The sequence below is a fragment of the Quercus suber genome, unplaced genomic scaffold (assembly GCF_002906115.3).
Source record: "Quercus suber isolate HL8 unplaced genomic scaffold, Cork oak 2.0 scaffold_257, whole genome shotgun sequence".
In the NCBI taxonomy this organism is placed as follows: Eukaryota; Viridiplantae; Streptophyta; class Magnoliopsida; order Fagales; family Fagaceae; genus Quercus; species Quercus suber.
In genome coordinates, this window is record NW_027069713.1 from 337,251 (window position 1) to 365,169 (window position 27,919).

The 27,919-nt window shown below is 31.1% G+C and overlaps 3 protein-coding genes and 1 long non-coding RNA gene across 4 annotated transcripts; all 4 read left to right on the top strand.

Annotated features, from left to right (window-relative positions):
• Positions 1–9,301: 9,301 nt before the first annotated feature.
• LOC112021162 (uncharacterized) lies at positions 9,302–13,009 on the top strand. Its single transcript, XR_010631974.1, has 7 exons — positions 9,302–9,682; positions 9,903–9,989; positions 10,540–10,746; positions 10,910–11,077; positions 12,092–12,151; positions 12,267–12,410; positions 12,523–13,009. It is a non-coding gene; the product is annotated as an uncharacterized LOC112021162 (long non-coding RNA).
• Positions 13,010–16,356: 3,347 nt separating this feature from the next.
• Positions 16,357–22,121, top strand: LOC112021163 (protein BIIDXI; the record flags this gene model as incomplete). The annotated part of the gene is given in 2 exon segments (XM_065781110.1): positions 16,357–16,566; positions 21,621–22,121. Coding segments are annotated over 2 exon segments (589 nt in total), but the record flags the coding sequence as incomplete, so codon positions are not given.
• An 867-nt stretch (positions 22,122–22,988) lies between these two features.
• LOC112006978 (BIIDXI-like protein At5g11420) lies at positions 22,989–23,775 on the top strand. Its single transcript, XM_024039294.2, has one exon. The coding sequence runs from the start codon at positions 23,004–23,006 to the stop codon at positions 23,544–23,546; it is 543 nt and encodes a 180-aa protein (XP_023895062.2). The 5' UTR covers positions 22,989–23,003; the 3' UTR covers positions 23,547–23,775.
• Positions 23,776–25,939: 2,164 nt separating this feature from the next.
• On the top strand, positions 25,940–27,610 carry LOC112018437 (vacuolar-sorting receptor 4). Its single transcript, XM_065781111.1, has 3 exons — positions 25,940–26,081; positions 26,179–26,288; positions 27,175–27,610. Exons 1-3 carry the CDS (start codon positions 26,060–26,062, stop codon positions 27,271–27,273), a joined length of 231 nt encoding a protein of 76 aa, XP_065637183.1. The 5' UTR covers positions 25,940–26,059; the 3' UTR covers positions 27,274–27,610.
• Positions 27,611–27,919: the final 309 nt, after the last annotated feature.

The following is a 27,919-nucleotide window of genomic DNA, read 5'->3' on the forward strand; positions in this document are numbered from 1 at the left end:
GAAAACCATAATTATAATTATTTATATCAGGTGATGTCCAATATTAGAGAATAATCAATTAAATGTCATATGTCCAATAATGTGATGAGTCCAAAATAGTCCATATCCAGCTGTGATTCATAGTTCATGTTCAACATAATAAGGTATGTCTAGCAATAGTTTATGTTTAAATAATATATGTCAATTAGTTTATGTCCAAGCGTGGTTCATGCCTGAATAATATATGTCAAGCAATGGTTTATGTCCGAATAAATATGTCTGATTTTCTTCGCAAGAACTTCTTGAAGGTTTTCTTCATAACAGTAAGTTTGTGGTGGTTGCTATAGCTTTAGCTTCTTTACCAATCAATCTTTAAATTTACTTTGAAACTCTTTGGTATTGTGAAATAGAGAAAACTTAATTACAAAAGCTCTAGACGTACAAACGAATTCTCTCTCTCTCTCTCTCTCTCTCTCTCTCTCTCTCTCTCTCTCTCTCTCTCTCTCTCTCTCTCTCTCAAAAGTCTTCTGATAGATCACTTATAACGTCTTTAAATATCAGTTCAAACAAATCTCAATTCAAGCACTAAACAAACAAGTTATGGGCTTTTTTGCGTTGCTAAATTTTTGCTAATCCACAAATCTTAATAGATTGAGAGGTATCGAGATAGCTATCGAGGAACAAAATTAAATCTTGATAGATCGAGTAGGTATCGAGTTAGCTATCGAGAGGTATCGAGCCAACTATTGAGGTACATGCTGAAAATGCATTTTTCTTAAGATTTTCTTAAGTAGACCTCGTGTCTTCAACTTAATCTTCAATTAAAATGTTAAGACACATTAAAACTCTATAATAATAAAAACACATAATGTGGCATTGCTTGGTACCAAAGCACATGAAACTTGGAACATTAGCATCGGGGGATGCCAAAAAAAAACCTTATTTTACATCCTCAAACACCACTTTTATCTATTTTATCATTTTATTTACAACTCACCCAACATCTTAGTTTCTATTTTTACATACAACTCATTAAAATAATATAAACTACCCCCATCAAATAATAATATAATATAAACAACTCATTTCTCTCTCTTCCACTCTCTCCATCCATCAAACCCACGGTTAGCAATTACCACCACCACTAGTAACCCACCAAAGCCAACAACCACCTACCACTAAAACTTAGCCCAACCACCAAAAGCCATCCATCACCACCACCACCACCACCATTGAAACATCGCAAAATCCTAAATTTTTAGGAATACCCACATGAAGAAAAAAAACATACATGCGATCCGAATCACATTAACAGATTCCACAATCAGGCATCTTACAATGAAAATCACTCACACATGCACACAAAACACAAAAACATGTCAACAGTTTAAATCTAAACCCAAAGACAACTAAAAATAAACGACAAGAAAAAGAAAGATTGACTTACCCTTTAGTGGAAAAAAAATGGAGAATGAGATGAACACAAGGATCGAGGTGAAGCTTCAATCTAAGAGCTGATGGATATTATTAGCTTTTTCTTACGTTTTCTTTTCTGTTATGGATTTTTGTTGTTTTTTATATTTCTTTGTCTTGGCTGGGTTCTGTTGAAAAAGAGAGAACAAATCTGGGTTTATGAGAGAGAGAGAGAGAGAGAGAGAGAGAGAGAGAGAGAGAGAGAGAGAGATAGTAAAGGGAAAAATGGGTAGAAGGGTTAAAGTGCTAGGTTGAGTGGTAGCGGCGACGGTGGTATCAATAGCAGTGGCAGCATTGATTCAAGCCCACGATACCACAAAAGCATCATTCTAAACCCAAAACCCATGTGAACAAAACCCAGAACAACCAATCTTCAAGCTGCCACTGCTGTCATCGCCTTCAATCTTTAAGCCTTTGCTGTTGCCAATGCCATCAAGAGAAAATTAGCTGAGATGGCAGAGGTGGGAGCTATGAGGGATGAAAGAAACGTTCGGCAGGAGGTGGAGAGTGTCAAGGATATTATACAAAATAATAATGGAAGAACAAGATTAACAAAAAAGACAAATAGAAAATAGATAACTTGGAGGCACAATAACGTTTTCCTTAGACAATATTTGCCCTCCACACTATTGTTGCTAAAAGGTTATCACAAATTTGTCCCTAGGACATAATTAAGATGTTGGGTTCTACATATAGCAATTTTGGAGAATTACCACAGGATTTCTTGTATTTCTCTCTAACTTACTATTTTGTAGAGTTATTTTTCAAATGAACATAAACCTCTATTTTTACCCATACGGTTATATTACATCAAAAGGCACGTATGGAGAGTTAAAATATTTCATAAAATCGTTCACAAGGCTTAAAACATCTTCAAACTCTTTGAACAATCACTAGAAAATTCTACAGAAAAATCCTGATTTTCGATTTTCGATCAGTTGAAAATTCCTTTTGATTGGTCGAGTTCTCTTTTTGATCTGTCGAATAGGAATCAAGCAGCGATCGAGACATCCAGAAACTCCAGGATTTTTTCTTTACCATTACGATCGGTCGTGCCAAAGTTTCAACCGATCAAAAATGCTTAACTTCGAATTTTCACTTTGAAAATTCCAAAACTTGAATTTTCACTTTATGAAACAATATTTCCCAAACTCAAACATCATTATTACAATCTATCCATGTATATACCTATATATACAACAAAGAAAAGAGAGAAAGAGAGGGAGAGTGAATATTTTTTTTATTAAAGTGGAGAGAGAAAGTTATTGTAGATAATAGAATATAATATTTAGTTTTAACAACCGAGCTACAGTAAATTGTGTATATATAATTTAATTGTAGCCGGTTGTATAATTTTTTAAGAATAGCAAATCAGATGTGGCATGTTTTTAAGGAGTTGGGTTGTAAAATGGCAACTAGGAGGTGTTTACACCCCCCCCCCCCACCCCCCCCCCCCCTCTCTCAAATGCTAGTGCTCTTACCATCTCTCCCTTTGTTAATCCATGACAAAACCTCCAATACAAATGTAAGCCAAATACAATAATAAATTGATTACAAATAATGAATCAATACTCAAATAAACTAGCCTAATCTAAAACAACCAGTCCCAAGAAATCATAGCATGAATTAGGATTGATTGTTTTGGTTGGCTTTATACCTGTCTTTCCTAAAAGCACTTAACAAACACATAATGACCACCATGTGGAAAACAATGACAAATAAAAAACAAGTAAAGCTCAAGAATATGTATACCAAAAAAAGGGCACAAAACCGCAAAGTACATAATGCTCGATAAAACTCGTCTGTACCTTACAAAAACAAGTATTGCTTCGCCTAATATGCAGAATCTCCAAAAACTACATTTCCTCCCCCTTTTTGTTATGATTGACATATGGGCACAAAAAGCTATAAAGTTTCACTAAGGAAACATAAAGATGATTAAAGAAGCACAAAGAATCCATAGGCAAACATGAATAGAAAGAAACAAATATGCAATTGATACTAAGGGGACATCATATGGAACAACAACAAGAAATGAATGGCGCACATGTGGAATGCAAACAAATAAAACTCCCCCTAAAAATAAAATAAAATAAAATAAATGGTTGTAAAACAACTTTCTCCCATTTTAAAAAAAAAATGATAGAAAAACTATTGGAAAAAAACATTTTGAGGAGACAAAAAAAAACACACAAGCAAAAATGAGATTGCACATTGAATACCAATATTCTCTCTTTCATTTTATGCAAAGCTTGACACTATGTAATCCATATACAGATGCATGTAAACACTTTCAGGCATGATCACTTAAGACTATACAATATAATTCTCAATGAAATGAAAATCAAGCATGTAAGGAATTTTCATGTATTCAAGTGTCTTGTAAACTCTCATCAACCTCAAAAACAAAGAAAAACTATTAAAATAAACATTATCAAAATTCCAAGGATTTCAAATGATATGAATAGTGTGAAAACCTCTAATGGAAAAATGGGATAAGTTTGGTTAGCAAAAAAAAAAAAAAAAAGGCATATTTGTTGTGTAGGGATGTTCAACCTTTCTTTGCGTCAGGTTGGTTTGCTTAAAATAGGATAAGCTTTTTGTGTGTGTGTATATATATATTAGGTCAAGTTTGGTTTGTTTAAACCCTAAAGGGAATTACTTTATGAAAAATTCTTAATTTGCATTGTTCTAGCAATGTAAGATTTACATTTATTAAGGGTATTTGCAGTGCAGTGTGGTGTGGTATTAGGCCATTTTTAGCACCGTACTTTGCGGTGCGGTTTAACCAAAACCATAACTGCGCTATACCTTATTTTGCGGTCACATGTGTAGTACAGTGCAATGCGGTGCAGTGCGGTGCGGTTTAAAGTTTAACCAAAGTCATAACTGCATTGCACTTCATTTTCGCGGTCACATGTGTGGTGCAGTGTATAAGATATGGTTTGAAACGGGTATATTTTTCAAATTTTGAGCTTTTCTTGCCCAACCCAAAACTAATTTTTCCCTTTGTTTTGGGCCCAATTTTAAACTATTGAGCTAGTTTTTCTTTATTTTGTGTTATCTTTCCTAATCAACACTTGCTAGAGTTATTAAACTTTGTTTTTTAAACTAGGGTTACTAAACTATTAATAATATATTTAATATTAAAAAATAAATATATTAATATATAGAGATGGTGTAGTTTGTGCAATTTTTATTACTAGTCACTAACCCGTGCAATGCACGGGATAGTTAAATAAAAGAACAATTAACCAACATCACGTTAAGGTAAAAGAATTATTGAGAGACTGATTTGCCCACGAAGAATTTAAAAGAAAAAAAGATTGATATAATAAAATCTAAGAAATTTAGAAATAGAAAATTAGGCTAATAATATGCATATTATAGACATTTTGCTAGTTAGCATTTAAAAAAAAAAAAAAAAGATCTGTCATAATTAAATAAAATACAATGGGAATAAATATTTAACTTCTATACTTTTTTATAGTTTAGAAGTGTTGTCTAACGTAGAATGTTATTGGGTTGTAAGAAAGATTTTATAAAATGTTAATACCATATATATATACTTATATTGTCAATGTCTCACTGTAGGTGCATAGTTACTGAAACCTACAAAGTAATTTATAATTCTTAAATTAATAAAGTAAAATTCCCAAAAGTTATATATATACACACACTCAAAACTGATATAAACTACAAAGATAAAAACAAATCTTATTTAGTCGTAGTAATAACAATATAAATAATTCAAAACATGGAACATTATCAAATTTATAACACATAATTCCATTATTTTTTACGTTAAATCCAAACAAATAATTAATCAACCAAAAATCAAAACTTTAATTAAGAAAACAAAAAATCACATGAACCCAAATAAAAATTCTCAATAAAGCAAAAACATATAAGGTAAAGACTTAAAATCAACCTACTAAGACGCAAATACCAAAAACCCCAAAACTTAAAGCTTCCAAATTTTATAGAATCCCCAAATTCTACTTCAAAACCAAACAAAACCCTTCAAATTCAAAAAATTTATATATAATATACCAAATAAAAATTTACCACACCTTGGGTTGGAAGGTATAGGTTGCAGTTTTGATTTTTCTCCAAAAAATAGAGATACTTCATTTGCCATATACAATAAAAAATCATTATTAGAAATTTTAACCCAAAAACCAAACCCACAAAAACACTATCAAAATATAGAGATTAACCCAAATACTTAGAAGAAAATAAATTCTAAACATAACAAAACAATAAGATAGAATGAAAATTTCAAGCACATATGAAAGCAAATTAAAAAGACAAAACCACCTTTTTTTTTTTTTTTTTTTTAACGTGAGTCTCTCTCCTTCTTATTTTTTAATTTAAAGTGAAGTTAAGTTTAGGTTTTTGAGATGGTAATTGCTAGGGTTTTAAGGAGAGAAGAAAGAGTCCTACCAGGAGTCTTAACAATATAAACAATTCAAAACATGGAACATTATCAAATTTATAACACCTAATTCCATTATCTTTTACGTTGAATCCAAACAAATAATTAATTGAAATTAATCCAAACAAATAATTAATCAACCAAAAATCAAAGCTTTAATAAATAAATAAATAAATAAAACAAAAAATCACATAAACCCAAATAAAAATTCTCAATAAAGCAAGAACATTTCTTATGTTTACCACACCTTGGGCTGGAAGACATAGGTTGCAGCTTTGATTTTTTTCCAAAAAATGAGATGCTTCATTTGCCATATACAATATAAAATAATTATTAGAATTTCAACCCAAAAACCAAACCCATAAAACACTATCAAAATATAGAGATTAACCCAAATACTTAGAAGAAATCAATTATAAACATAATAAAACAATAAAATAGAATGAAAATTTCAGACACATATGAAAGCAAATAAAAAAGACAAAACCTATGTTTTTTTTTTTTTTTTTTTAACGTGAGTCTCTCTCCTTCTTATTTTTTTAATCTTAAAGTGAAGTTGAGTTTAGGGTTTTGAGATGGTAATTGCTAGGGTTTTAAGGAGAGAAAAGAGAGTCCTACCAGGAGTCTCTCTCCTTTTTTCTTAATCCTAAAGGTTTTTGTTTTTTTTGAAACCTAAAGTGGGTCATTTTTTTTTTTAATTCTAACGTGAGGTATCTTAAAAAATTATAATTAATTTTTAATCTTCAATTTTATATTATATATAGATAATAATAATGATGTGATAAGCTTTGGAGAGGCCAACAAAATATATCTAATGGAGTTTTACTTAAACAAAACTATTGTAACACTAATAAATATAAGAAGATATAAAACCTAGAATAAAAAGAATCTAAAATAAAAAGAAAAAGAAAATAATGGTGACGTGGAAAATTGTGGAAGCTTTAAAGGCTTCAGTTTTATATAGAATATATAGATAATAATAATAATAATAATAATAATAATAATAATAAATATAGATGATGATTTTTGTGATAAGTTGATGTAGGATAGAATTTAAAATTTAATTTTTGTAATTATTTAATTTTGGTATTTTATACAAAAACGTTGTTTTAGATCTAGGTGATTTATTTCCTTGTTTTTAGATTCTTTTAATGTTTTTTAGGTCAAATTTGGTTCCTATTATGGTTAAGTATTAATTAGGTTAATCTCTATATTTGGTTAAATTTTTAGGTCAAATTCTAATAACATGAATACTTCCATTTTTTTCTCCTAAGAAAATTTAGGCAAAAGAATAAAGAATACATACCAAAAGTAATGAGGATTGATCATACTTACAATTATGGAATAAAAATCTTAATGATCCATGAAAATAGCATCCATGACTCCACAAAAGTGTACGTGCCTCCCTCCATGGGCAAATAGAGGTGGTCAAAATAACTAAGCTTTTCAAAGTTCCCTTCAAACTCTATAGCTTCAAAGAGTTCCAATATAGTTAGTTGTAGTATAAATAATATGTACTTCCGTTATAGAACAAAACCATCCAACGTACTAAAATATATATAAAAAAAAAAAAAAAACTAAGAATACAAAAAAATATAACCTTCATGAGCAGTCCAAATGAGAAGTTTGAGGGAGGTGGAGCAAATATATTATAATTATTTTTTTTCCAATTTATTTTTATTCCCTATGATCTAATCGCAAGTTTTAGATATACTTGAAGGTAAGCAAAAATAGCAGCAATTTTTTTAGATAGATACAAAATCTTAATTGTTCTTATCAACTTTTCCTCTACTAATCTTTGGATAAATACAAAATTTTACTTTTTCTTATCAACTTTCCTCTATTTATTTTGGATAAACACAAAAGAAATAGATAACATTGTTATAAATTGATTTTTCCTCTGCTATTTTTTTTTATAAGTTTATAGGTCAATTATTGTATATTGCATAATATGCATGGTTCGGATATTTGGTTATTAGTAAAACAATTTAAAAAAAAAAAAAAACGTTTGCTTGATAAGTGGTAGAATTATTTATTTATTTATTTATTTATTTGTCTTAGTATTATCTATTTGAAATTGGTATTTGAGAATCAACCGCGCATGACTCTTTTTTTTTTTTTTTTTTGGTTATATACATAAACGTGTAGTATAGTAATTAAAAAAAATAAGAAAGTTGCATAATTCTTTACCTCTTGAAACCTTGCTTTTGATAAAGAAATTTCAGCAAGAAGTCTGATTTAGTATTCATCAAAATCCTTCCTTCTTTTTAGCACTATTTGTCTGTTGGTCTCCCAATACTGATTGGTTTAGTGTTCCAATTGTGATCAAATTCTTCTTCTTTTTTATTTATTTATTTTTCATAAGTTTGTCTATTTAGTTTTATTCAGTTATCTTTAATCTAATTAAGATTTTTATCCACTTAGAAATTATAACTGAAGAAAAATTATATCCACTTATAATTTATAGTTGACAAAAACTTATATATATTTTTTCTCAAAATCTAAAAATCTAAGAAAATTTCTACAATTTGGTGCCACCACTTGGCGCAACCACGGCGTCTAAGCCCAACCTTTATTATATATAATATAATATATAGATAATAATAATAATAATAATAAATATAGATGATGATTTTTGTGATAAGTTGATGTAGGATAAAATTTACAATTTAATTTTTGTAATTAATTAATTTTGGTATTTTTATGCAAAAACGTTATTTTAGATCTAGGTGATTTATTTCCTTGTTTTTAGGTTCTTTTAATGTTTTTTAGGTCAAATTTGGTTCCTATTATGGTTAGGTATTAATTATGGCTTATTTTAGAATATATTTTCTTGTCCATCAAGTTTTATGCCCTTATATAGGCCTCTAAGTTTGTATACATTTTTCAATATTATTGATATTAAAAAAAATTCAAAATTTTGTCTATTGTTTTTCTGGTGGATTCTATATAAGATATAAAACCTAAAATAAAAAGAATCTAAAATAAAAAGAAAAAGAAAATAGTGATGATGTGGAAAATTGTGAGAGCTTCAAAAGTTTCGGTTATATATATATATATATATATATAAATTATAAAATTGCAAACAACACTACACCATGCATTGCAATGCAATTATATTATTTTACGAGCAGTTTTGGTGCAATTTTTACGATTTGTGTGATTTGATGAACACCCCTAATCATTGATAGTACAATTTAAGTCTATAATTAGTCTTACTTTTTTTGTCTTCTTATAATCTATGTCATGGGGTCAAACAACTTAAGTTTCGGAAGTAATATATCACTTTTTTGGAGCCTTGGCTCCACACAATGCCCGAGCTATATATTGCCTATGTGAGTTGTGACCTACATTAAATCGTATTACATATTTACATATTTAGCATCAAGTGAGCTGTAATGAAAATTTAATGAGCTCTTTTTTGGGAAACTAATCGTTTGCAATTATATCGTATATTTGACTTAACTTTTTCTTTTTATAGACCCTAATTTCAATACATATCGACAAGACAAAATTAAAGCACATTTGAAGCTAGCTCAAGAATTGTTAAGAGCCATGTAGCTTTTTTTTTTTTTTTTTTTTTTTTTGAATTGAAGAGCCATGTAGCTTAATTGGAATTGTCTCATGCATAAAGTGCTTAGGGGTTAAGAATCTATGGCTTTCAAAGCGTTTTTTGTGTTTTACATCTTGTTACATTTTGCTTCATTCCATAATGACGCCATTGAAAAAGGGAATAATCTCTATGATTTTATTTCAGAGAGGAAGCAAGAAACACCACTAAAACGAGCTTTGGTATTTCTATTGTATTTTTGTTCATACATGCTTGTCAATAGTTTTACTTGTGAAACTAATATTACATTATTCTATGTCAAAAAAAAAAAAGAAAAAAAAATTAGCTGAGTATTCCATGTCAATTTATAGTGCAGTAGTAATTACAATTTTCATTGCTAACAAAGTATTTGCATTTCCTTATAGCTTGAGATTTTGTCTAACAATAATAAGATTTTTGCAGACTGAGCATGGAGACACCTATGATTGAATCAATGTATATGAGCAACCTAGTTTGAAACATCCTTCACTTAGGAATCATAGAATTCAGGTTCATATTTTTACGTTATTAATTTGTGTTTAGTTTTTTCTTTTAAATTCAAATTTCTTGATTGGCTTTGGAGTGAGAGGTTTTCTTTCATGGTGTTTTACTTGCTGTTTCTAAACGTTCTTAGCGTAAGATGTGTAGTTTATTTTTGTTCATTTCTCTCTCTAAATTTGGTCCACAAAAGATTACTTTATACCCTAAATGTGTACAATTAAGCAACGTGTTAATTGTGGGAGTGGGACTCCTATTGTTTGTCTCCGCAATTAATTAAGTTAATTTATATTATTCCTTCAATGATTCAATTTCAAGATATTCTAGAAAATGATCAGTGTGTGCACAAGTATGCACTGTGCACATCACAATTATTTTGAAATGGATCCATTTCATAACTCATTAAATGTTTGATTGTGGAATAGTGTAATACAAAAGAAAGAGTGCGTATCAATTTATGTAAAAACTTTTGTTGCTACTTTTACAACTCGGATGCTTCTATAATAATATTTCATTTCGTAACGATTTGTTGATATACTAAAGTATAGAAAATTCTCAACAGATGAGACCCAGCCACAAAATAAGAAAAATGATAGCTAAAATGAAACACAAGAAGCTGCCGCCTGGTGTCCAACATGCAAAGATAAAGTTAGATGAAGCGTGCCCAAAAGGGACTATCCCTGTTCTGAGTGTCGTTGACAAAGATCCATCAAAGAATGTATCAAATTTATATAAGCCTCAATCAAATTAATGGAATCAGAATTTAGAAGTAAGTGAGTTATGGCTTTCTATATTTAACATTAGTCTATATATATATATATATATATTGTTTACTTTTTTTATCAAAAAAAATATATTGTTTACTTTTCTTATATTTGTTTTTGTAATACAGTTAGTCCTCTTATTACCTTTAATGGAAATTACTCTCATAGTTTGCAGGGATATTTATACAAACAACCCCAGACAAAAAATATCAATCAAATTGGGCAACAATTAGTGTATATAACCCGCAAGTTGGACCTCGCCAATATAGTTCAGCTGCGATCTCAGTTGAAGCAGGAAATGGAGCTGACCTCAATCAAATACAAATTGGGTGGACTGTAAGTATTAAGTTAGAGAAATTATTTGACAATTATTAGTTAGCCCTATTGTTTATTTGATGATATCTTACTTCTTTTATACATATATAAAATAAATTGGATAGCTTTTATTATTATTATCTAAAATAATAAATTCAAAAGTTACAATGGAAGAGGGCTATTTAAAATTTAAATCTCTCATTTAGATACACCTAAGTAGTGTTAATTGAACTATAAGATTCTTGGTTAATTTTTCTACAATTGAATTACAACTTTATTTCAACTTTATCATTAACTACATGCATGATCAAAGAAAGCCTGATATAGTAAAAGTTAAGCTCCATTCGAAACTAATTGACATGACTCGCTGTTTGTTTCAATGGAAACTTTGTGTAAAAATAGTGTTTTGTGTTTTCCAATGTTTGGTGGTATAAAAAAAAAATGAGTTAAAGAAAAACTATCTTTAGTCAACATAGAAAGTATGACTTATTTTTAGAAATTATTTCCACTAAATTTTTTTGAAAAACAACTTTATCTCATAGTAAGCTAAATAAAGGAAGTTAAGAGATTGTTTTTCAACTCATTTAAGGTTACTACCAAATGATAGAAAATAAAATAGTTTTTAAGAAAATGCTTTTCGGAAAATGTGACACATTTTCTAAAAAACATCATTGTTGAAAAAAACGAGCTAATTGTGGCTTCTTATTTTAGGAATGACTTTTTTGCAAAATTTCGTAGGAGAGCAATATAGAAAAAAATTAATTAATATTGATAGGCCATCAAAATTTGATGGTAATAACATACGCGGATGAAGAAGTGTGTCACCCACAAGATTTTTATATATGTTAAAATTATAGTTAAATGATCAAATTAACTATTTCTTAATAATTTAAACTTTTAAGAAAATTAGTAATTTATCATAGTATCAAAGCAAAAAAACCTAAGTTCAATAATTATCTCCACTTTACTCTCTCATTTAAAATGTTAAAAATATCACAATCGGCGAAATCAGTAACTATTTGTGAAATTCTTCAGGTGTACCCAGACTTATTCAATGGCGATACACGCACCCATTGGTATTTTAAAATGATTAATGTGAGTACTTTAATTCTAAACAGATTTAATGTTCTTGTTAGGATAATTTTTCTTGTTTTTTTTTACAAATACAATGTACTAACTTAATTTGAATTTTACACTATACATGGACTAGAACGGCAATTTGTCAGGATGTTATAATCTTAATTGCCTGGGGTTCGTACAAACTAATACCCAAGTTGCAATTGGCGCTGCTATAGATAAAGTCTCTAAATACAGTACTGAAGACCAAGTTGTTTAGCGTTTCAGCATTATTCGTGTAATACTTTCCATCTTTCTTTTATATATATATATATATATATGATCTTCCATTTGTTTTTCCTTATTTTCTTTCTTTTTGGGTTTTTGATTATGTGATATGATAACAATAGGAAGAAGGAAGTGAAGTAAGAAATGCTTCATGGTGGCTGGTTGTTTATCATGGTGATAATGATTATGATCCGATTGGGTATTTTCCTGCCACACAATTTAACGAGTTAGCTGGAGGAGCAGACAAATTGCAATTGGGAGGCTATGTTCTCAGTAGCAGAGATGATAATACCAGCCCTCCTATGGGCAGTGGACATTTTGATAATGGCGTGTATCAACATACTTGTTTCATGAGTCAAGTTGAATTTGCAGATCACAATTTTAACCTAGTTGATTCACCAACTGGTGTTCAAACTGCCATGTCTCGTTGTTACCTTGAAGGAGATGAGTCATACAAAAACGACGGCAAAACGGGTTATAGCTTTTGTTTTGGCGGAACCGGTGGCACCGAGTCAGACTGTGAATCCGTTGATTAACAAATTGTATATATGTAATTTAATTATAATATAAATCATGTAATCAATATCATCAATCATCAAAAAAAAAAAATATATATATATATATGTATAAAAGCAAATGTGAAAGCATGAGATTTTATCATGTAGCTTCTTCTTTGATTACTTGTAATTCTTTTATAAGAAAAAAAATTAAATTAACTTCCAACTCGTCATTTAGCATTTAACACTCTTCTTCCCTCTTCATTGTATCAAAACATTTCTCAAGTGTCACTAACTCACGTTGGTAATAAAGACTATTTAATATATATATATATACACACACACATTTAGCCCCTTTTTTTAATATTTTTTCATTAAATTTTTTTTTTTACTGTTACCCAAAAAATCACATTAATTTTTTTATACTACTATCTCATTAATTACAACTTACACAACAAATTTCTCTATTCTTTGTATCTTTTATTATACCCACTATTTTAGTATTAAAAACAAAGGCAAAATAATAATAATAATAATAATAATAATTACGTACTACAGGTACGGACTAGGTGGGGCCTAGGCCCCCTTGGGTCCATTTTCTTTTTTAATATTGTTACTATATATTCTATTTTTGTAATTGGGTTCTCCTTCCAAAACCTTGAGCCTCTTTTTTCTCTAATTAGTTTAGCTAGTTTAACCCAAATAGCAACTATTCAACTCAAAAGCTTAATAAGAACAATAAAAGCATTCATAATGGTGATTGTATTTTAGAAAAAAAAAAAAAAAACCCATTTTACCACCAAAGAACCAAAAAATCATATGCTATAGGAGAAGCTAAAACTAAATTTGTTGCAACTATTGTAAATTGGTTAAATACTAGCTAGTTGATTATAGCAAGTTGTTAAAAATAAAATACAATATTTTATTAAGATTATATCTCTTCCTTCAATTAAAAAATTCAAATTCTCTCTCTACCTTTATTATTTTAATGAGTTGTTTATATTATTTTAACCGAAGTGATAAAAAGAACATTTTATATTTGGTGTATTGTAAAGTGAAATAATAAAATAGATAAATTAGTTCTTTGATGTGTTAAAAGCTAAAACTTTTAGCACCACCGCTGTGAATTCTCTAACTTCAACAACAATGAAAATCCTAGCCAATCTAGTATTTTTTTTAAAAAAACATTATTTTGTTTTTGTTTTTATCTTTGTTGGTAGATGATTGCATCTTAATGTATTTAGAAAGAACGGTTTTGTGTATTTATTATATTTTAATATAAATGGATGCCTATTTGGAGTTTTTTTTTTTTTCTTCTTTATACTCTGGCCCCCTACTAGCTTAAAATCTTGGGTCCATCCCAGAAGAACTAATATAACTAACTAGATAAGGTCCTTTATTTTCCATAATAAAAATATCATTTACTCACCAATGAATATAAAAATAATTCTGAATGTATCTAGCTCAATATCTGAATTAATACATATTAGTTGATTAATCACTATAATTAAAAATAATAAAAAGTCTTCCTCACTTTCAATGTGGGATTAAACATTCTACTAATTATTTATTTTCCATATTAACTCCCACATCTTTGCATTTATATTATCACATAAATTCATTTTAATTAATTAATATTAAAATACTCCAACAATACTATTACAATTAAATACATATTTCATATGCTTTTAATTATGGTTATTTTTAAAAATTTGAGAATGAATTCTTACTCTACTCTAATTTAAGTGTATGTATGTGAAACTCTCTCATAGAGACTTGAACCTTGACCCTTAACCCTTAAACCCCAATCTTACAAAAAGTTGTACTTATAAAGTATTTATCATGTTAAGTAGGGGTGTCCAGGACCTGCTCGACCCACCGGAACCGCTTGACCCGCCGCCACCAGAACCGAAAGCCGACTGACCTGAGCACCACAACGGTCGGTGATGGTTTTGTCCAACGAAACCAGACCCTCGTCGGTTCGAGTTTCGGTTTCACTCCTCTCAACCCGCCAAAACCGACCTGACCGAAGAATAGGTAGATTTCGCGAGATTTTCCTCATTTTCTCTCTTAGATCAGCCCAGTTTTAGTGGAGATCTCCCTTTCTATGCCCAGATCCGATGTAGATCTTGCGATTTCCGCCTAGATCGAGTGGAGATCTCGAGTTCTCCGTCCAGATGTGGTGGTGATCTTGTGATCTTAGCGATTTTCGGTGCAAATGGAGTGAGTTTTTGCAAATTCTGGTGAAGTTTTCGAAGATCCCGATGATGTTTACAGGATCTGGCAACTCTCTCCATTGACTGAACTAACCCGATCATCACCGAACCCGTAACCGACTCGACCGATGGACGCCGGTGGTCGGTTTCGGGTCCCTTCGCCTCCCACCCGACATCGGTAGGTTGAGTCCGGGTTAGGTCCAAAATCGACCCAGCCTAACCCGTGGACAGCCCTAATGTTAAGGATGCGCTATGATAAGATATTTATTTACTAATAACTTTAACAAAATGACAATTGCAATTGTCATAATTAAAGGACTTGGTTTTTTTTAATAGACATCATTGAGCTTCATTGTTTCAAGTGCTCGAATGATCATATTCATTTAGTTGTTTACAACTTTTTTTTATACAATCCACACTCTAAAACAGTGACTAATTATATAAATTAATGTTCTAAAATCAGTACATGTACACAAATTTAGAAGCTAGTTTTTATTTATAATAATGTCTTTTAAAGCTATGGAAAACATATCAATTTTTGCTTTTGTTCATTAAAAAAAATATAAAACAGATTTAACTCTCAGAAGTTAGAACAGAAGTACCTTTATATCCTTTTAAATTGTAACCAACAACACAAGGTACACAAGTCCTCCAAAACTTGGCATCTTTACTTTTGGGAGTAAATAACTAGACAAAATCACGAGGATTTTGAGCTCTGTCGAGTTCCGTAATACGGCGGTGGACCTTGCCACTATTAGACCACAGTTCTCAAAACACGCAAATGAAATTATAAAAAATAATAAAGGTAAAAAAATCATTTAAATAAAAAAAAAAAAGTTTTAGTGGGAACACAAAGAAATTTTACTTTTCTTTGTTTGATTTGAGAAATTAAAGAAGTTCTTTTTGTCAAAAATTAAAGTGGCCTTGATTTAATAAAGGTGTAATCTACCTATATAAATTATTTTATAATATTTTTATAAAATATTGATATAATTATTATTTTTTTATCTAAATTTATTATTATAATTATTTTTTTATTTGTTAAAAATAATTATTCATTACATTAATAATTTACAAAAAATTTTATAAAATAATTTGTATTTTTAACATTACCCTTAATAAAGTAATAACAATTTTAGTTTAAACTTTATAATAAAAAAAGTGAACACTGAACAGGCGAAGGCTCCAGTCCACCAATAAAATAAAAAGATTTCATAAAAGAAAAAAAGAAAAAAAAAGTAAAGCCGATAGGAGTGGAATCTTTTCGATAAAAAGACACACTCCTACCCATGCCTCTGTCTCCATAAACAGAGTACACACCTACATCAACCGAGAGAGAGAGAGAGAGTGAGATTTGGGAAGATAATGGCTCAGAGCTCCAAAAGCAGCAAATGGGTCTCACTGTGCGTGCTTCTCTTTGCTAATTTTGCTTCTACAATCATTGCAGAAGATGGTATGTTTTTCTCTTCTTCTTCTTCTTCTTCTCTGCCCACAAGTGTTCTTTGTTCTTGCTTCCCATTTTCTCTGCGATTAGTTTCAATGTCTTATTTGTTATTTTGTGTTTATGCTTTGTGGGTCTTGGACCATTTGGTTATTTCTGAGATCTGATATATGTTTGCTATGCTGTTGCTCACATCTACTTCAACTGTTCTTCAACGTGGTTCTATTATTAGGAGAAGTACTTAGTAGTAACATGTTTAGTGGGTTTTGTGCTTTTGTTACAATTAGATTGGAATGTGCTATGGTTGGAAAGAATAGCTGTCTAATTATTTCTACATTCTATAAGTAAAAAACCTTCATGCTAGGTTGGATACTTCATCCGAAAATGAGCTTCAATATCTTCACTGGCTAGCTCTTTCTAGCTCTAGAAGCGTTGCTTTCATATAATGTGAATCAAACCCATGTTGGAGCAAGTAATTTGTTAAGTATTAGTAGAGCTAGTAGCAGTGTAGCACTACCAATACTTAGTAATTTTTTAACACTCTTATTTAAAAATTAAAACAGTTTGAAACTGTGATGACTGTGGTCTTCACTCTTCAAAGTTCAAAGACATAGAATTCAAGGCCCACCACTTTTTGACAATTTTCTTTGAAATCTTGTTTTTACTTCTTGTCTGCAAGCTATCAAATTCTTGCGGGTTGTTGAAGAAGAATACTCCTTTTTTATTAGCTTACCCCCTTTTTATCTTTATAATTGATGAGTAATTATAAAAAGATTGCAACTTGAAACTTTTCACCCACAATCAATTGTACGAAGATTGAATTAATTGCAAGCCATTTAAACCTCCATAATTCAAATGATGTCTAGGGGTACTAATAATTTAGGGGAATGTTAACGTCATTTATTAATAATTTATTTTAAAAAAATTTTAATATTATATTAAGAAATAAAAAAAATTGTCAAAATATTAATTTTTTTTATTATTTTTCATAAAACCTTTTTTTAAATAGATTATCGATTGTAATATATGCTGAACCTACTGTGTGAAGTGTGAACACAATAAAGATTGTAGGAACCACTTTCAAAAAAGGTCGGCGGGGTGGCCAACTTGGATTATTGACTTGATAGCAAATTATTGTATATAGAGCTAATAATTTTTGCTAAACCCCATTGTGAACGCCATAAAGAGTCCGGGAACATCTTTCAAATAGGTCGGCGGGTGACAAACTTTCATTGTTTATACTTTCATAGAGCTTTATTATCATATTCTTTTCTTTTTTGGGAGAAAAGAGCTCTCTCATTCTTGGCTAAGTAATTAATGGGACAAGAGGAATATATTTTAATGATATACTAGTTAATTTTTGAAAGTATACTATAGTTTTAGCTAGGAGAAAAGAGCTCTCTCATTCTTGGCTAAGTAATTAATGGGACAAGAGGAATATATTTTAATGATAAACTAGTTAATTTTTTGAAAGTATACTATAGTTTTAGCTAGGATCTATACACTTCATTTAGAGTGTTGTATCAATGTCATATCAATACTGTGACGGTGTTCTAATTACCGTATCATATTATAATTTTTTTTTAAATTGCTCGTTTCGCCAGCATCCAAGTGTACTAGTAATAATGAAGCTTTCACAAGCATAGATAAGAAAATAAACTAAAACAGTTACAAGAAAAATCTCTTCGAAGGAATCAAAGAATGCATCTAGTGGGCGGCAGAAGCTCCAACCTGGTCACTGTCACTCAAGAAGGCAAAGGCTGGGCAACTGGTTTATATATCTGCTGTCTTGAGTCTCTTGACTATATATGTCAATGTCTTAATAAATAGTACTAAATCATATGAAATTGTAGGGCATGTTTAGTACGTGTGTTTAAAATTAGAGTGTTGTATCAATGTCATATCAATACTGTGACGGTGTTCTAATTACCGTATCATATTATAATTTTTTTTAAATTGCTCGTTTCGCCAGCATCCAAGTGTACTAGTAATAATGAAGCTTTCACAAGCATAGATAAGAAAATAAACTAAAACAGTTACAAGAAAAATCTCTTCGAAGGAATCAAAGAATGCATCTAGTGGGCGGCAGAAGCTCCAACCTGGTCACTGTCACTCAAGAAGGCAAAGGCTGGGCAACTGGTTTATATATCTGCTGTCTTGAGTCTCTTGACTATATATGTCAATGTCTTAATAAATAGTACTAAATCATATGAAATTGTAGGGCATGTTTAGTACGTGTGTTTAAATAATAATTTTTAATTTTTTTTAGAAATATGTGTAGGTAAAAAAATGTGTGAAAATACGTGTAATATTGTTTAAAAACTAAAAACATATGTTTAAGTTTATGTAACAAACAAACCTTTAGGTTTTTTTTTTTTTTGGTTTTTAAAATCTTTTGGGGGTTGCAACTTGCAAGCACTCACTTTAGGCTTTAAAATTGCTTTCCATTGAAGCGAGAATCGAGAAAATTGGGCGAAGTTGATGCAATGGAGGTCCCAAACAAATTTACTTTTGTGTGCCTTTATATTTTGATTATACGATTTTTTTTTTCTTCTTACTATTTATAAATCTAAGGGAGGCACTTACTTATTTCATTTATATTGAGTCATATTAACAACTGTCTTTGATTATAAGTCTGTTTTTTTTCTTACTATTTATGGATCTCACATAACTTCCTTTATTTATTTCAATTAGCTTTTAGATTCATTTAAAAAGTGTTTTAAAGGTAATTATTAATCAATTATTTTAGGAAGGTTTTACACCACTTTCATGAGAAATAAATATAAATTTGATACTTTTCTTAGTAAAAGTTTCTAAAAATACTTATTAAATCAATGCATTTAGGGCATTAATTAACTTTTTTTTTTTTTTACTTTTTATGTACTATACTCACAGTAAAAAAAATCTTTCAACAAAAAGTAGATTATTTTTAACAGAAGAGTGATAAATGAGCTTAGGGTTAAGTTTGGTTCTGTCCAGAAGCCGTGTCCACGAGGTTATTACTTACTAGTTTATTAGTAGAACATCTTCCCGCCAAATATCAGGACCTTTTAGTTTTTTTTTGTCCAAAAGATCAAGATCACAGTGTCCTTTCCATAAAGAAAGCCGGCACCGAATGCTTTTTCATCGCCTTCTTTTTTGGGGTACCACCCGATTTGCTTTATGATAGCTGCATTGCATTTGCATTGGGTGTCCGCAACAACAACAACAAAACAGTGACAGTAAAAAAAAAAAAAAAAAACACTTTTTTTTTCTTTTCTCAGTCAAAGAGTCAAAAGGCTAGGCCCAGAAACGGTGGGGTAGGGTCCACGCGCTTACCCTCAATGGAAAAATATTCGCACTACTCAGTCCTCACGTCACATTGTTCTTAATTTGTCGTATGTGGAAGATAAAGATAAAGGCTGCAAAATCGAAATCTCCTATTCTTTGACATGAGCTCCTCATTATTCTTTTATCTCATTTTTGTTTATTGTTAATTTTCCCTATTTTAAATTACTAGTTCTTCTGTTTGTGGTTGAGCAAAAAATCTCATACATTTGAGGCTCATATATAGATAGGGTTATTCAAGGGGCAAGTAGCTTCCTACAAATTTTTTAGCGAGTGACTGATTCTCTACCATGAAAAGTTAGCCATGCTGTGACCACAGGAATTAGTTGTATTTTGTGTGTTAAAACTGCAAATTCACTTGTGTGCTGAACTCTTTAACAAGAATTTGCCAAGATAAAGAAATTGATAAGTGTAGATATTTACATTCGAAGTTCCAAATTTCCCATAAAAAAGAAGATCCAAATTTTTTTTTCATATATATATATATATATTTTACTTTAACCCAATCTAAATATAAAAATGTGTGACGTTTTCTTCTAAAAACTTGAATTTTGATTTAATTTAAGTATAAATACGTGTGAAATTCTCGGCAGTTCTTGCAGTGTGAATATTAAATTGCAACTATACTATTGGAGTTCTCTAGAATGTGTGCATAACTTGTGCAAAAGTAGTAAAAAAAAAACATATAGTATTTCCCTAACTTTTGTTTTTCTCTATTGTTCGTATGATATGAAGATAAGATTAAATTTTTCGGATTCATTGAATCTATAAAATAACGATAAAAATAATCATTTAAAATGAACTGTCCATTGAAAACTAATGAAGTGATTAGAAGAAATAGATTTTTTTTTTTTTGGTTTTTGTTAAAAAGTTTCATCAATTTTGGCACATAGGGTATCACTGTAGTGTACGGTGTAAATTTGTTAAATCGCGATTTCTTCGCTGGGTTGATAGACGACAGGGTTAATTGTCATTTTTGCAAATGACAAAGAAGCATATCTGCGCCCAAACAATCTAGATTCATCTCCAAGAATTTTTGTCGTGGATTGATTAGAGACTCACACATGGCAATACTAGCATGTGTTATGATTGCATGTAATAACTCTTACAGGTGAGCTATTAAAAACGGTCCAACAATTTTTGGTCCCTCCCAAAAATTATTAGTCAGCTATGTCATTAAGGAAAAATAAGTTTATGAGACCATGTTATGAAAGCATATATTGTTTTGTGGGATCCATTCTCCACCAAAATGTGATAGATGCATTTAATAAGATTTCGTGTTTTTTAAGATTAATCATATGTACTTCCTAACTTAGCAACATGACAAACTTTTATTAGGAATCAAGAGAATTATTATAGAGATTTTATTAAAAATGGGTGTTATAGAGACACACTTTAACCTAAAATGTGAAAATCAGACCCAAAAAAAAAGTCCACACTATGTTATATTACATATGTATGACATCATTAATGTCTTTCATTACAAGTTTCATGTTTCCTTGCCCGACTTATTTTATTATCACAAATAAATTCACAATTTTTTTACATGACAGAGACTGATTAATGTTCATTTTTACATAAATTAGCCATTTTTTCTCCGCTAATTAATCTACCATCTAAAAAGTTGTCGTCGTAAAAATTGTTAATTTTTTTCTGTAGTTTTTTTTTTTTTTGGGTTAAGTGATTTTTTTGTTCTTTGTTACACAAATATATGACATGCATTTTTTATTATGTTTTAGGTCTTGTAGCAAACGGTGATTTCGAAACGCCCCCATCAAACGGCTTCCCAAGCATGACCCCAGCGGAGGGGACCGCCACAGGAATCCCCAGCTGGAAAACAAACGGCACCGTAGAGCTCGTGGAAGCTGGGCAAAAGCAAGGTGGGATGATCCTCATCATACCGGAAGGTAGACACGCAGTGAGGCTAGGGAACGACGCAGAGATCAGCCAAGATCTAAAGGTGGAAAAAGGGTTCACGTACTCAGTAACGTTCAGCGCGGCTCGCACGTGCGCACAGCTGGAGTCGCTAAACGTGTCAGTGCCACCAGCATCGCAGACGATAGACTTGCAGACGCTGTATAACGTGCAAGGGTGGGACCCATACGCGTGGTCGTTCGAGGCAGAAGGGGATGATGTGAGTTTGGTTTTTAGGAATCTGGGCATGGAGGATGACCCCACTTGTGGGCCCATCATTGATGATGTTGCAATCAAAAAGCTTTTCACCCCTGATAGACCCAAAGGTAAGTACTATTATTTTTTTTTTTTTGGTTTTTGTTAAAAAGTTTCATCAATTTTGGCACATAGGGTATCACTGTAGTGTACGGTGTAAATTTGTTAAATCGCGATTTCTTCGCTGGGTTGATAGACGACAGGGTTAATTGTCATTTTTGCAAATGACAAAGAAGCATATCTGCGCCCAAACAATCTAGATTCATCTCCAAGAATTTTTGTCGTGGATTGATTAGAGACTCACACATGGCAATACTAGCATGTGTTATGATTGCATGTAATAACTCTTACAGGTGAGCTATTAAAAACGGTCCAACAATTTTTGGTCCCTCCCAAAAATTATTAGTCAGCTATGTCATTAAGGAAAAATAAGTTTATGAGACCATGTTATGAAAGCATATATTGTTTTGTGGGATCCATTCTCCACCAAAATGTGATAGATGCATTTAATAAGATTTCGTGTTTTTTAAGATTAATCATATGTACTTCCTAACTTAGCAACATGACAAACTTTTATTAGGAATCAAGAGAATTATTATAGAGATTTTATTAAAAATGGGTGTTATAGAGACACACTTTAACCTAAAATGTGAAAATCAGACCCAAAAAAAAAGTCCACACTATGTTATATTACATATGTATGACATCATTAATGTCTTTCATTACAAGTTTCATGTTTCCTTGCCCGACTTATTTTATTATCACAAATAAATTCACAATTTTTTTACATGACAGAGACTGATTAATGTTCATTTTTACATAAATTAGCCATTTTTTCTCCGCTAATTAATCTACCATCTAAAAAGTTGTCGTCGTAAAAATTGTTAATTTTTTTCTGTAGTTTTTTTTTTTTTTGGGTTAAGTGATTTTTTTGTTCTTTGTTACACAAATATATGACATGCATTTTTTATTATGTTTTAGGTCTTGTAGCAAACGGTGATTTCGAAACGCCCCCATCAAACGGCTTCCCAAGCATGACCCCAGCGGAGGGGACCGCCACAGGAATCCCCAGCTGGAAAACAAACGGCACCGTAGAGCTCGTGGAAGCTGGGCAAAAGCAAGGTGGGATGATCCTCATCATACCGGAAGGTAGACACGCAGTGAGGCTAGGGAACGACGCAGAGATCAGCCAAGATCTAAAGGTGGAAAAAGGGTTCACGTACTCAGTAACGTTCAGCGCGGCTCGCACGTGCGCACAGCTGGAGTCGCTAAACGTGTCAGTGCCACCAGCATCGCAGACGATAGACTTGCAGACGCTGTATAACGTGCAAGGGTGGGACCCATACGCGTGGTCGTTCGAGGCAGAAGGGGATGATGTGAGTTTGGTTTTTAGGAATCTGGGCATGGAGGATGACCCCACTTGTGGGCCCATCATTGATGATGTTGCAATCAAAAAGCTTTTCACCCCTGATAGACCCAAAGGTAAGTACTATTGAGTATCTGAATCTCTCTCTCTCTCTCTCTCTCACATTCTTTTCTCTTTATATAAAAGTACTACCTACCTAATTAGTACTACTTTTTTGATTTTTTTGGGCTCGAAGGCCTAGTAAAGTTTGGTAATTTTAGGATTAGAGTAACTTTTTCGCACGCTTGGGCCCCCATAATTGTTGAGGAGCATCCAATGTGTGGGCCTCATTTTAAGAATTTAGTGAGGACTTTTGTTTTTGTTTTTGTTTTTGTTTTTTTTTTTTTTTTTGGGCTTGGTGGCTCCTTGCAGTGTCAAGTATTTGACATAATGGCATGTCTAATGTCTTATCCCCAAAGAAAACAAGAGTAAAGACTATATTATATAGCATTTCCCTATTATATAAGTGAAAAATCTGAAGAAAATACAAAAGGACTAATAATAAAGAACTTGAAAGTACACATTCAAAGAATGGCAATGATAATTGGTTCTAGTCCACTCTAGGGGAATGCAATGCCTGGTTTTCATTACTTGCCTAAGCCAAAATGGAATTTCTTTGTAGAATTGTGATAAATAAATCAAGTCTTGGATTCAGGTAAAAATCCATAGTCTGTTGAATAGGATAAGGGCTAAAGGTTTAGTAATAATTGCCACACCGAAATTATGTTTGAAATCAATTACTTGACATCCACCTTAGCCCCGCCCGTTGTTTGTTTCAACAAAAAATATTTTCTTGTTTGGGGCAATTAAAAATTCTAGTCAAATCCAAAACATTTTCAATTTAATATTGAGAGCTACCCACCCTTGGTGGATGGGGGTGCCCTTTAACCCAAGGACGAGGGGCAAGTTGAGACGGACAGACCAACAGCCACCTCTCTCACCTAGCCGGTTCCATTATACATTCAACTACTTTAATGCCCCAACTTGGTTACAAGCTTACCTCACTAAGCTTGGCCAAAACATTTTCAATTGATCATAAAAAAAAACCCGTAAAATTATATATTATATACTATATAATTAAAGTAGAGTCATAAGTGGGTATGTCAAGTATATATCATATTATATGGGTTTCAATTAGCTCAACTGGTAAAACTTTCAATGGTTAAATAAGAGATCTGGGATTTAATATCCACCTATACCAAAAATTGATTGGTGTCTTGATTTGATGATAAAAAATTGTCATTACGAGCAAATGCCATAGGTTAAAACTCTTTCAAAAAAAAATGTATATATCATATCCAATTGCCACATGTATGGCTTTTATTAATAATTTTGTGTTTATCATTTTATCTTATTTTTAATTCATCTCAATCTAGAGAGAAATAAATATATTGGATTTTTTCTTTTCTTTTTTATGCTTGATGGTCAAAATAGCCAAGTGGATATCCTATCCAATTGCCGTGTGTGTGACTTTTACTAATAGTTTTACTTTTAATTGTCTAAGAAACATGTTTTTTGTATTATTCTATATCATTTTTTATTCATATTTTTTTAATATAATGAATTTTTAGGCTCTTTATTTATTTATTTTTTTAATGCTCAAAATAGAATTATCAACATTAACATATGATATTATACATATATTTTTCCCTTATTATATTAAAAAGATTTTAATTTAATGAAAACTCCTTATTAAGCCTTATGTTTATACATAACCATAAAATAAGGAAAATTGTTATTAAGCCTCATGTTTATACATAACCGTAGAATAATAAATAGTTGGTTGGATGGTTTTGGTTTTCATTTTTTAAGGAGTAGGGAGAGGAGGAGGGGGGGTGGTGTGCGGGGGAATCAATATGGCCATACATGAGTTAAAAATATATGAGACTCTTATTTATGGTACAGCTGCACTAAATCTTGGAACCAATCAACTTCTAAATTGCAAATCATATTGCCATACACTTGCAACCAATGCCTTTTTGTTTGATGGTTTCAATTTTAAAATAACAAGGATGGGGAACTTGCCAGCAGTGATTTTGAATGTCTCATATAGTGGGTTTAAATCCTACACTTGTTTATTTGAAAGGTGTAGCCCGACTATTGATGTGATCAAGATAGTTCCTTTTCTTTTAGATTAAGGGTATTTCTAGATTTTCACTCCTTTTCTTTTCTTTTTCTTTTTTTTTTCTTTTTTTTTTTTTTTAAGATTGTACATGATGAGTGAAAATATTAGCCATTCTCCAGGGAAACCTGGATAAGCGAATGGTTGATCCATTTTGAGCCAGTACTCCTCTTAAGTGAGAACAGCCATTTTTTTAAGTGGTGAGGTTTAGGGCATCATCTATATGCTTGTTGCGCTAATTGTACCGGAACATGGGGATTTGACTAATTTTGTTTGTTTTGGAACAATGCTTGGGATGAAGAAAACTGATATCAAGTGTTGTCAAACAGCCTTTTTTTTTAGTTGTCTTTTTCAAAATTCTTTTTCCTTATACAGATATTGATGAATGTAAAAAGAAGAAAGCCTGTCAGTGCCCTGAGTGTAGCTGCAAGAATACCTGGGGAAGCTACGAATGCACTTGCAGTGGGGATCTTTTGTATATCATGGAACATGATACCTGTATCAGTGAGTCTAGCTTCATCCTTTATGAATCATATCTTTACACTTAGAAGTTGGCTACACACAATTGTGCTTGTATAAATACCTTTTTGGTCATCTGCAGCTAAGAGGGCCAATGAGACAAAATCTGCTTGGGCTGCTGTTTGGATCATACTGATAGGCTTGGCAATGGCTGGTGGTGGAGCATATCTTGTGTACAAATATAGATTACGGGTAAGCTTGTTGCATTATATTTATGTATATTGACTTCATATATTTATGTTGATTCTGAAGCCTTTACTTACTCTTTGGTGCTAGTATTAATTTAACTAGTATTAGTTTCTACTTCTATCAACTGCAATGATGAGATTGGTAAAATGTGTAGTATTATACTAGGGTGTATTTGGAAGTAGTGTCATAGAAAAGTAGTTATTATATTAATGCTTAAAAAAACTTATCAAATCCGCTGTAGCACATTGGCAATTCTCATGTATTTATAATACACAACATTTTAAAGCTTTGTAATTTTGATGCGCAACAATTTAACCCAAAAGTAGCATTGTATTCTTTATGCATGATTATTATTCAGTTATTAGTTTGAATATTTTATGATATTCAACAGACTACTACTAGTCAGGGTTCCATTGGGCCAAAACTTATCCAAAAAAAACACCTTTTGTTTACTGTACTTCAACATGCCCATTTTTTAATTATCATAAATTATTTTTCTGAAGGTGACTTGAAAACCAATGGCTTTGTAGCCAAATGGTATATTTACTCCCTTTAAAGGAGGTCTGAGGTGTTGACCTACCTTAAGTGTGTTATTTGTGAGGGTTTATGGAATTATATAGGACAAGGGGTACTTCTATTGTTTGTTCAATTATTATTATTATTAAGAAGGTGACGTAAATAAAAATTTACGCTTACCTGGTTTCGACTTCTATTTGTTTATGGTTTTAGAAGATCTATTAGGAGGCTCCTTTTAGAAACTAGATTTTAGGTTTGTGCTACAGCGATAAGTTCTGAAAATGGTTCAAGGAGTTAATTGTTAGGTATTAAGCTTTATTTTCTATTAGGTTAACATATTCAAGTTGTTGATTTTTTATTGTTGTTTCTACAGCAATACATGGATTCTGAAATCAGAGCTATAATGGCACAGTATATGCCTCTAGACAGTCAAGCTGAAATACCGAACCATGTCAATGATGAACAAGCATAAAAAGCGAAATTTCACCCTTCAGTTTTTTAAGGATTTCAGGTGTTGATGCATTGGTACACCCATCTTTATCCAGTCACGAATTTTGAAAGTGGATCTTATATTCTTGTAACATATGCTGGATAATAAAAAAAATTCAGAGTAGAAATTGTATTGTTGTTTGTTAGCAGTGTAACATGCTGAACATTTTATAGGTTGGAAACAGATTGCAAAGCATCTAGGAAGCTCGTTTCCATCCTGAAAAATCTTGTCCCCTAACTTAAATATCAACTCTGTAATTTATTTATACCTTTAAGAGACGCCATTCTCTTAATTATATAGTTCTTTGTTCTTAGGTTAATTAAGATTTTTGTACAACCCATAAAGCAGTTCCTCTTTAAGTTTTGCCCTATTGTATGAGATTCATTAATTGTGACCTCATTTTTTATAGGTGTGACCTTTTATATTGTTCATTGGCTTGGCAAATGCTCACGTGTCTAATTTATTGTCAGACTTCGATGCGTAGAATATTTTGCCTAAATAAGTCTATATGCAGATTTGGGTTTTAATATGATTAATGATCATATAATCTTAATTTTTTTTTTAATGAGAAATACATAAACATTTCATTCATCTGGAAAGAGATACAACAAAGAAAGTAGATAACAAC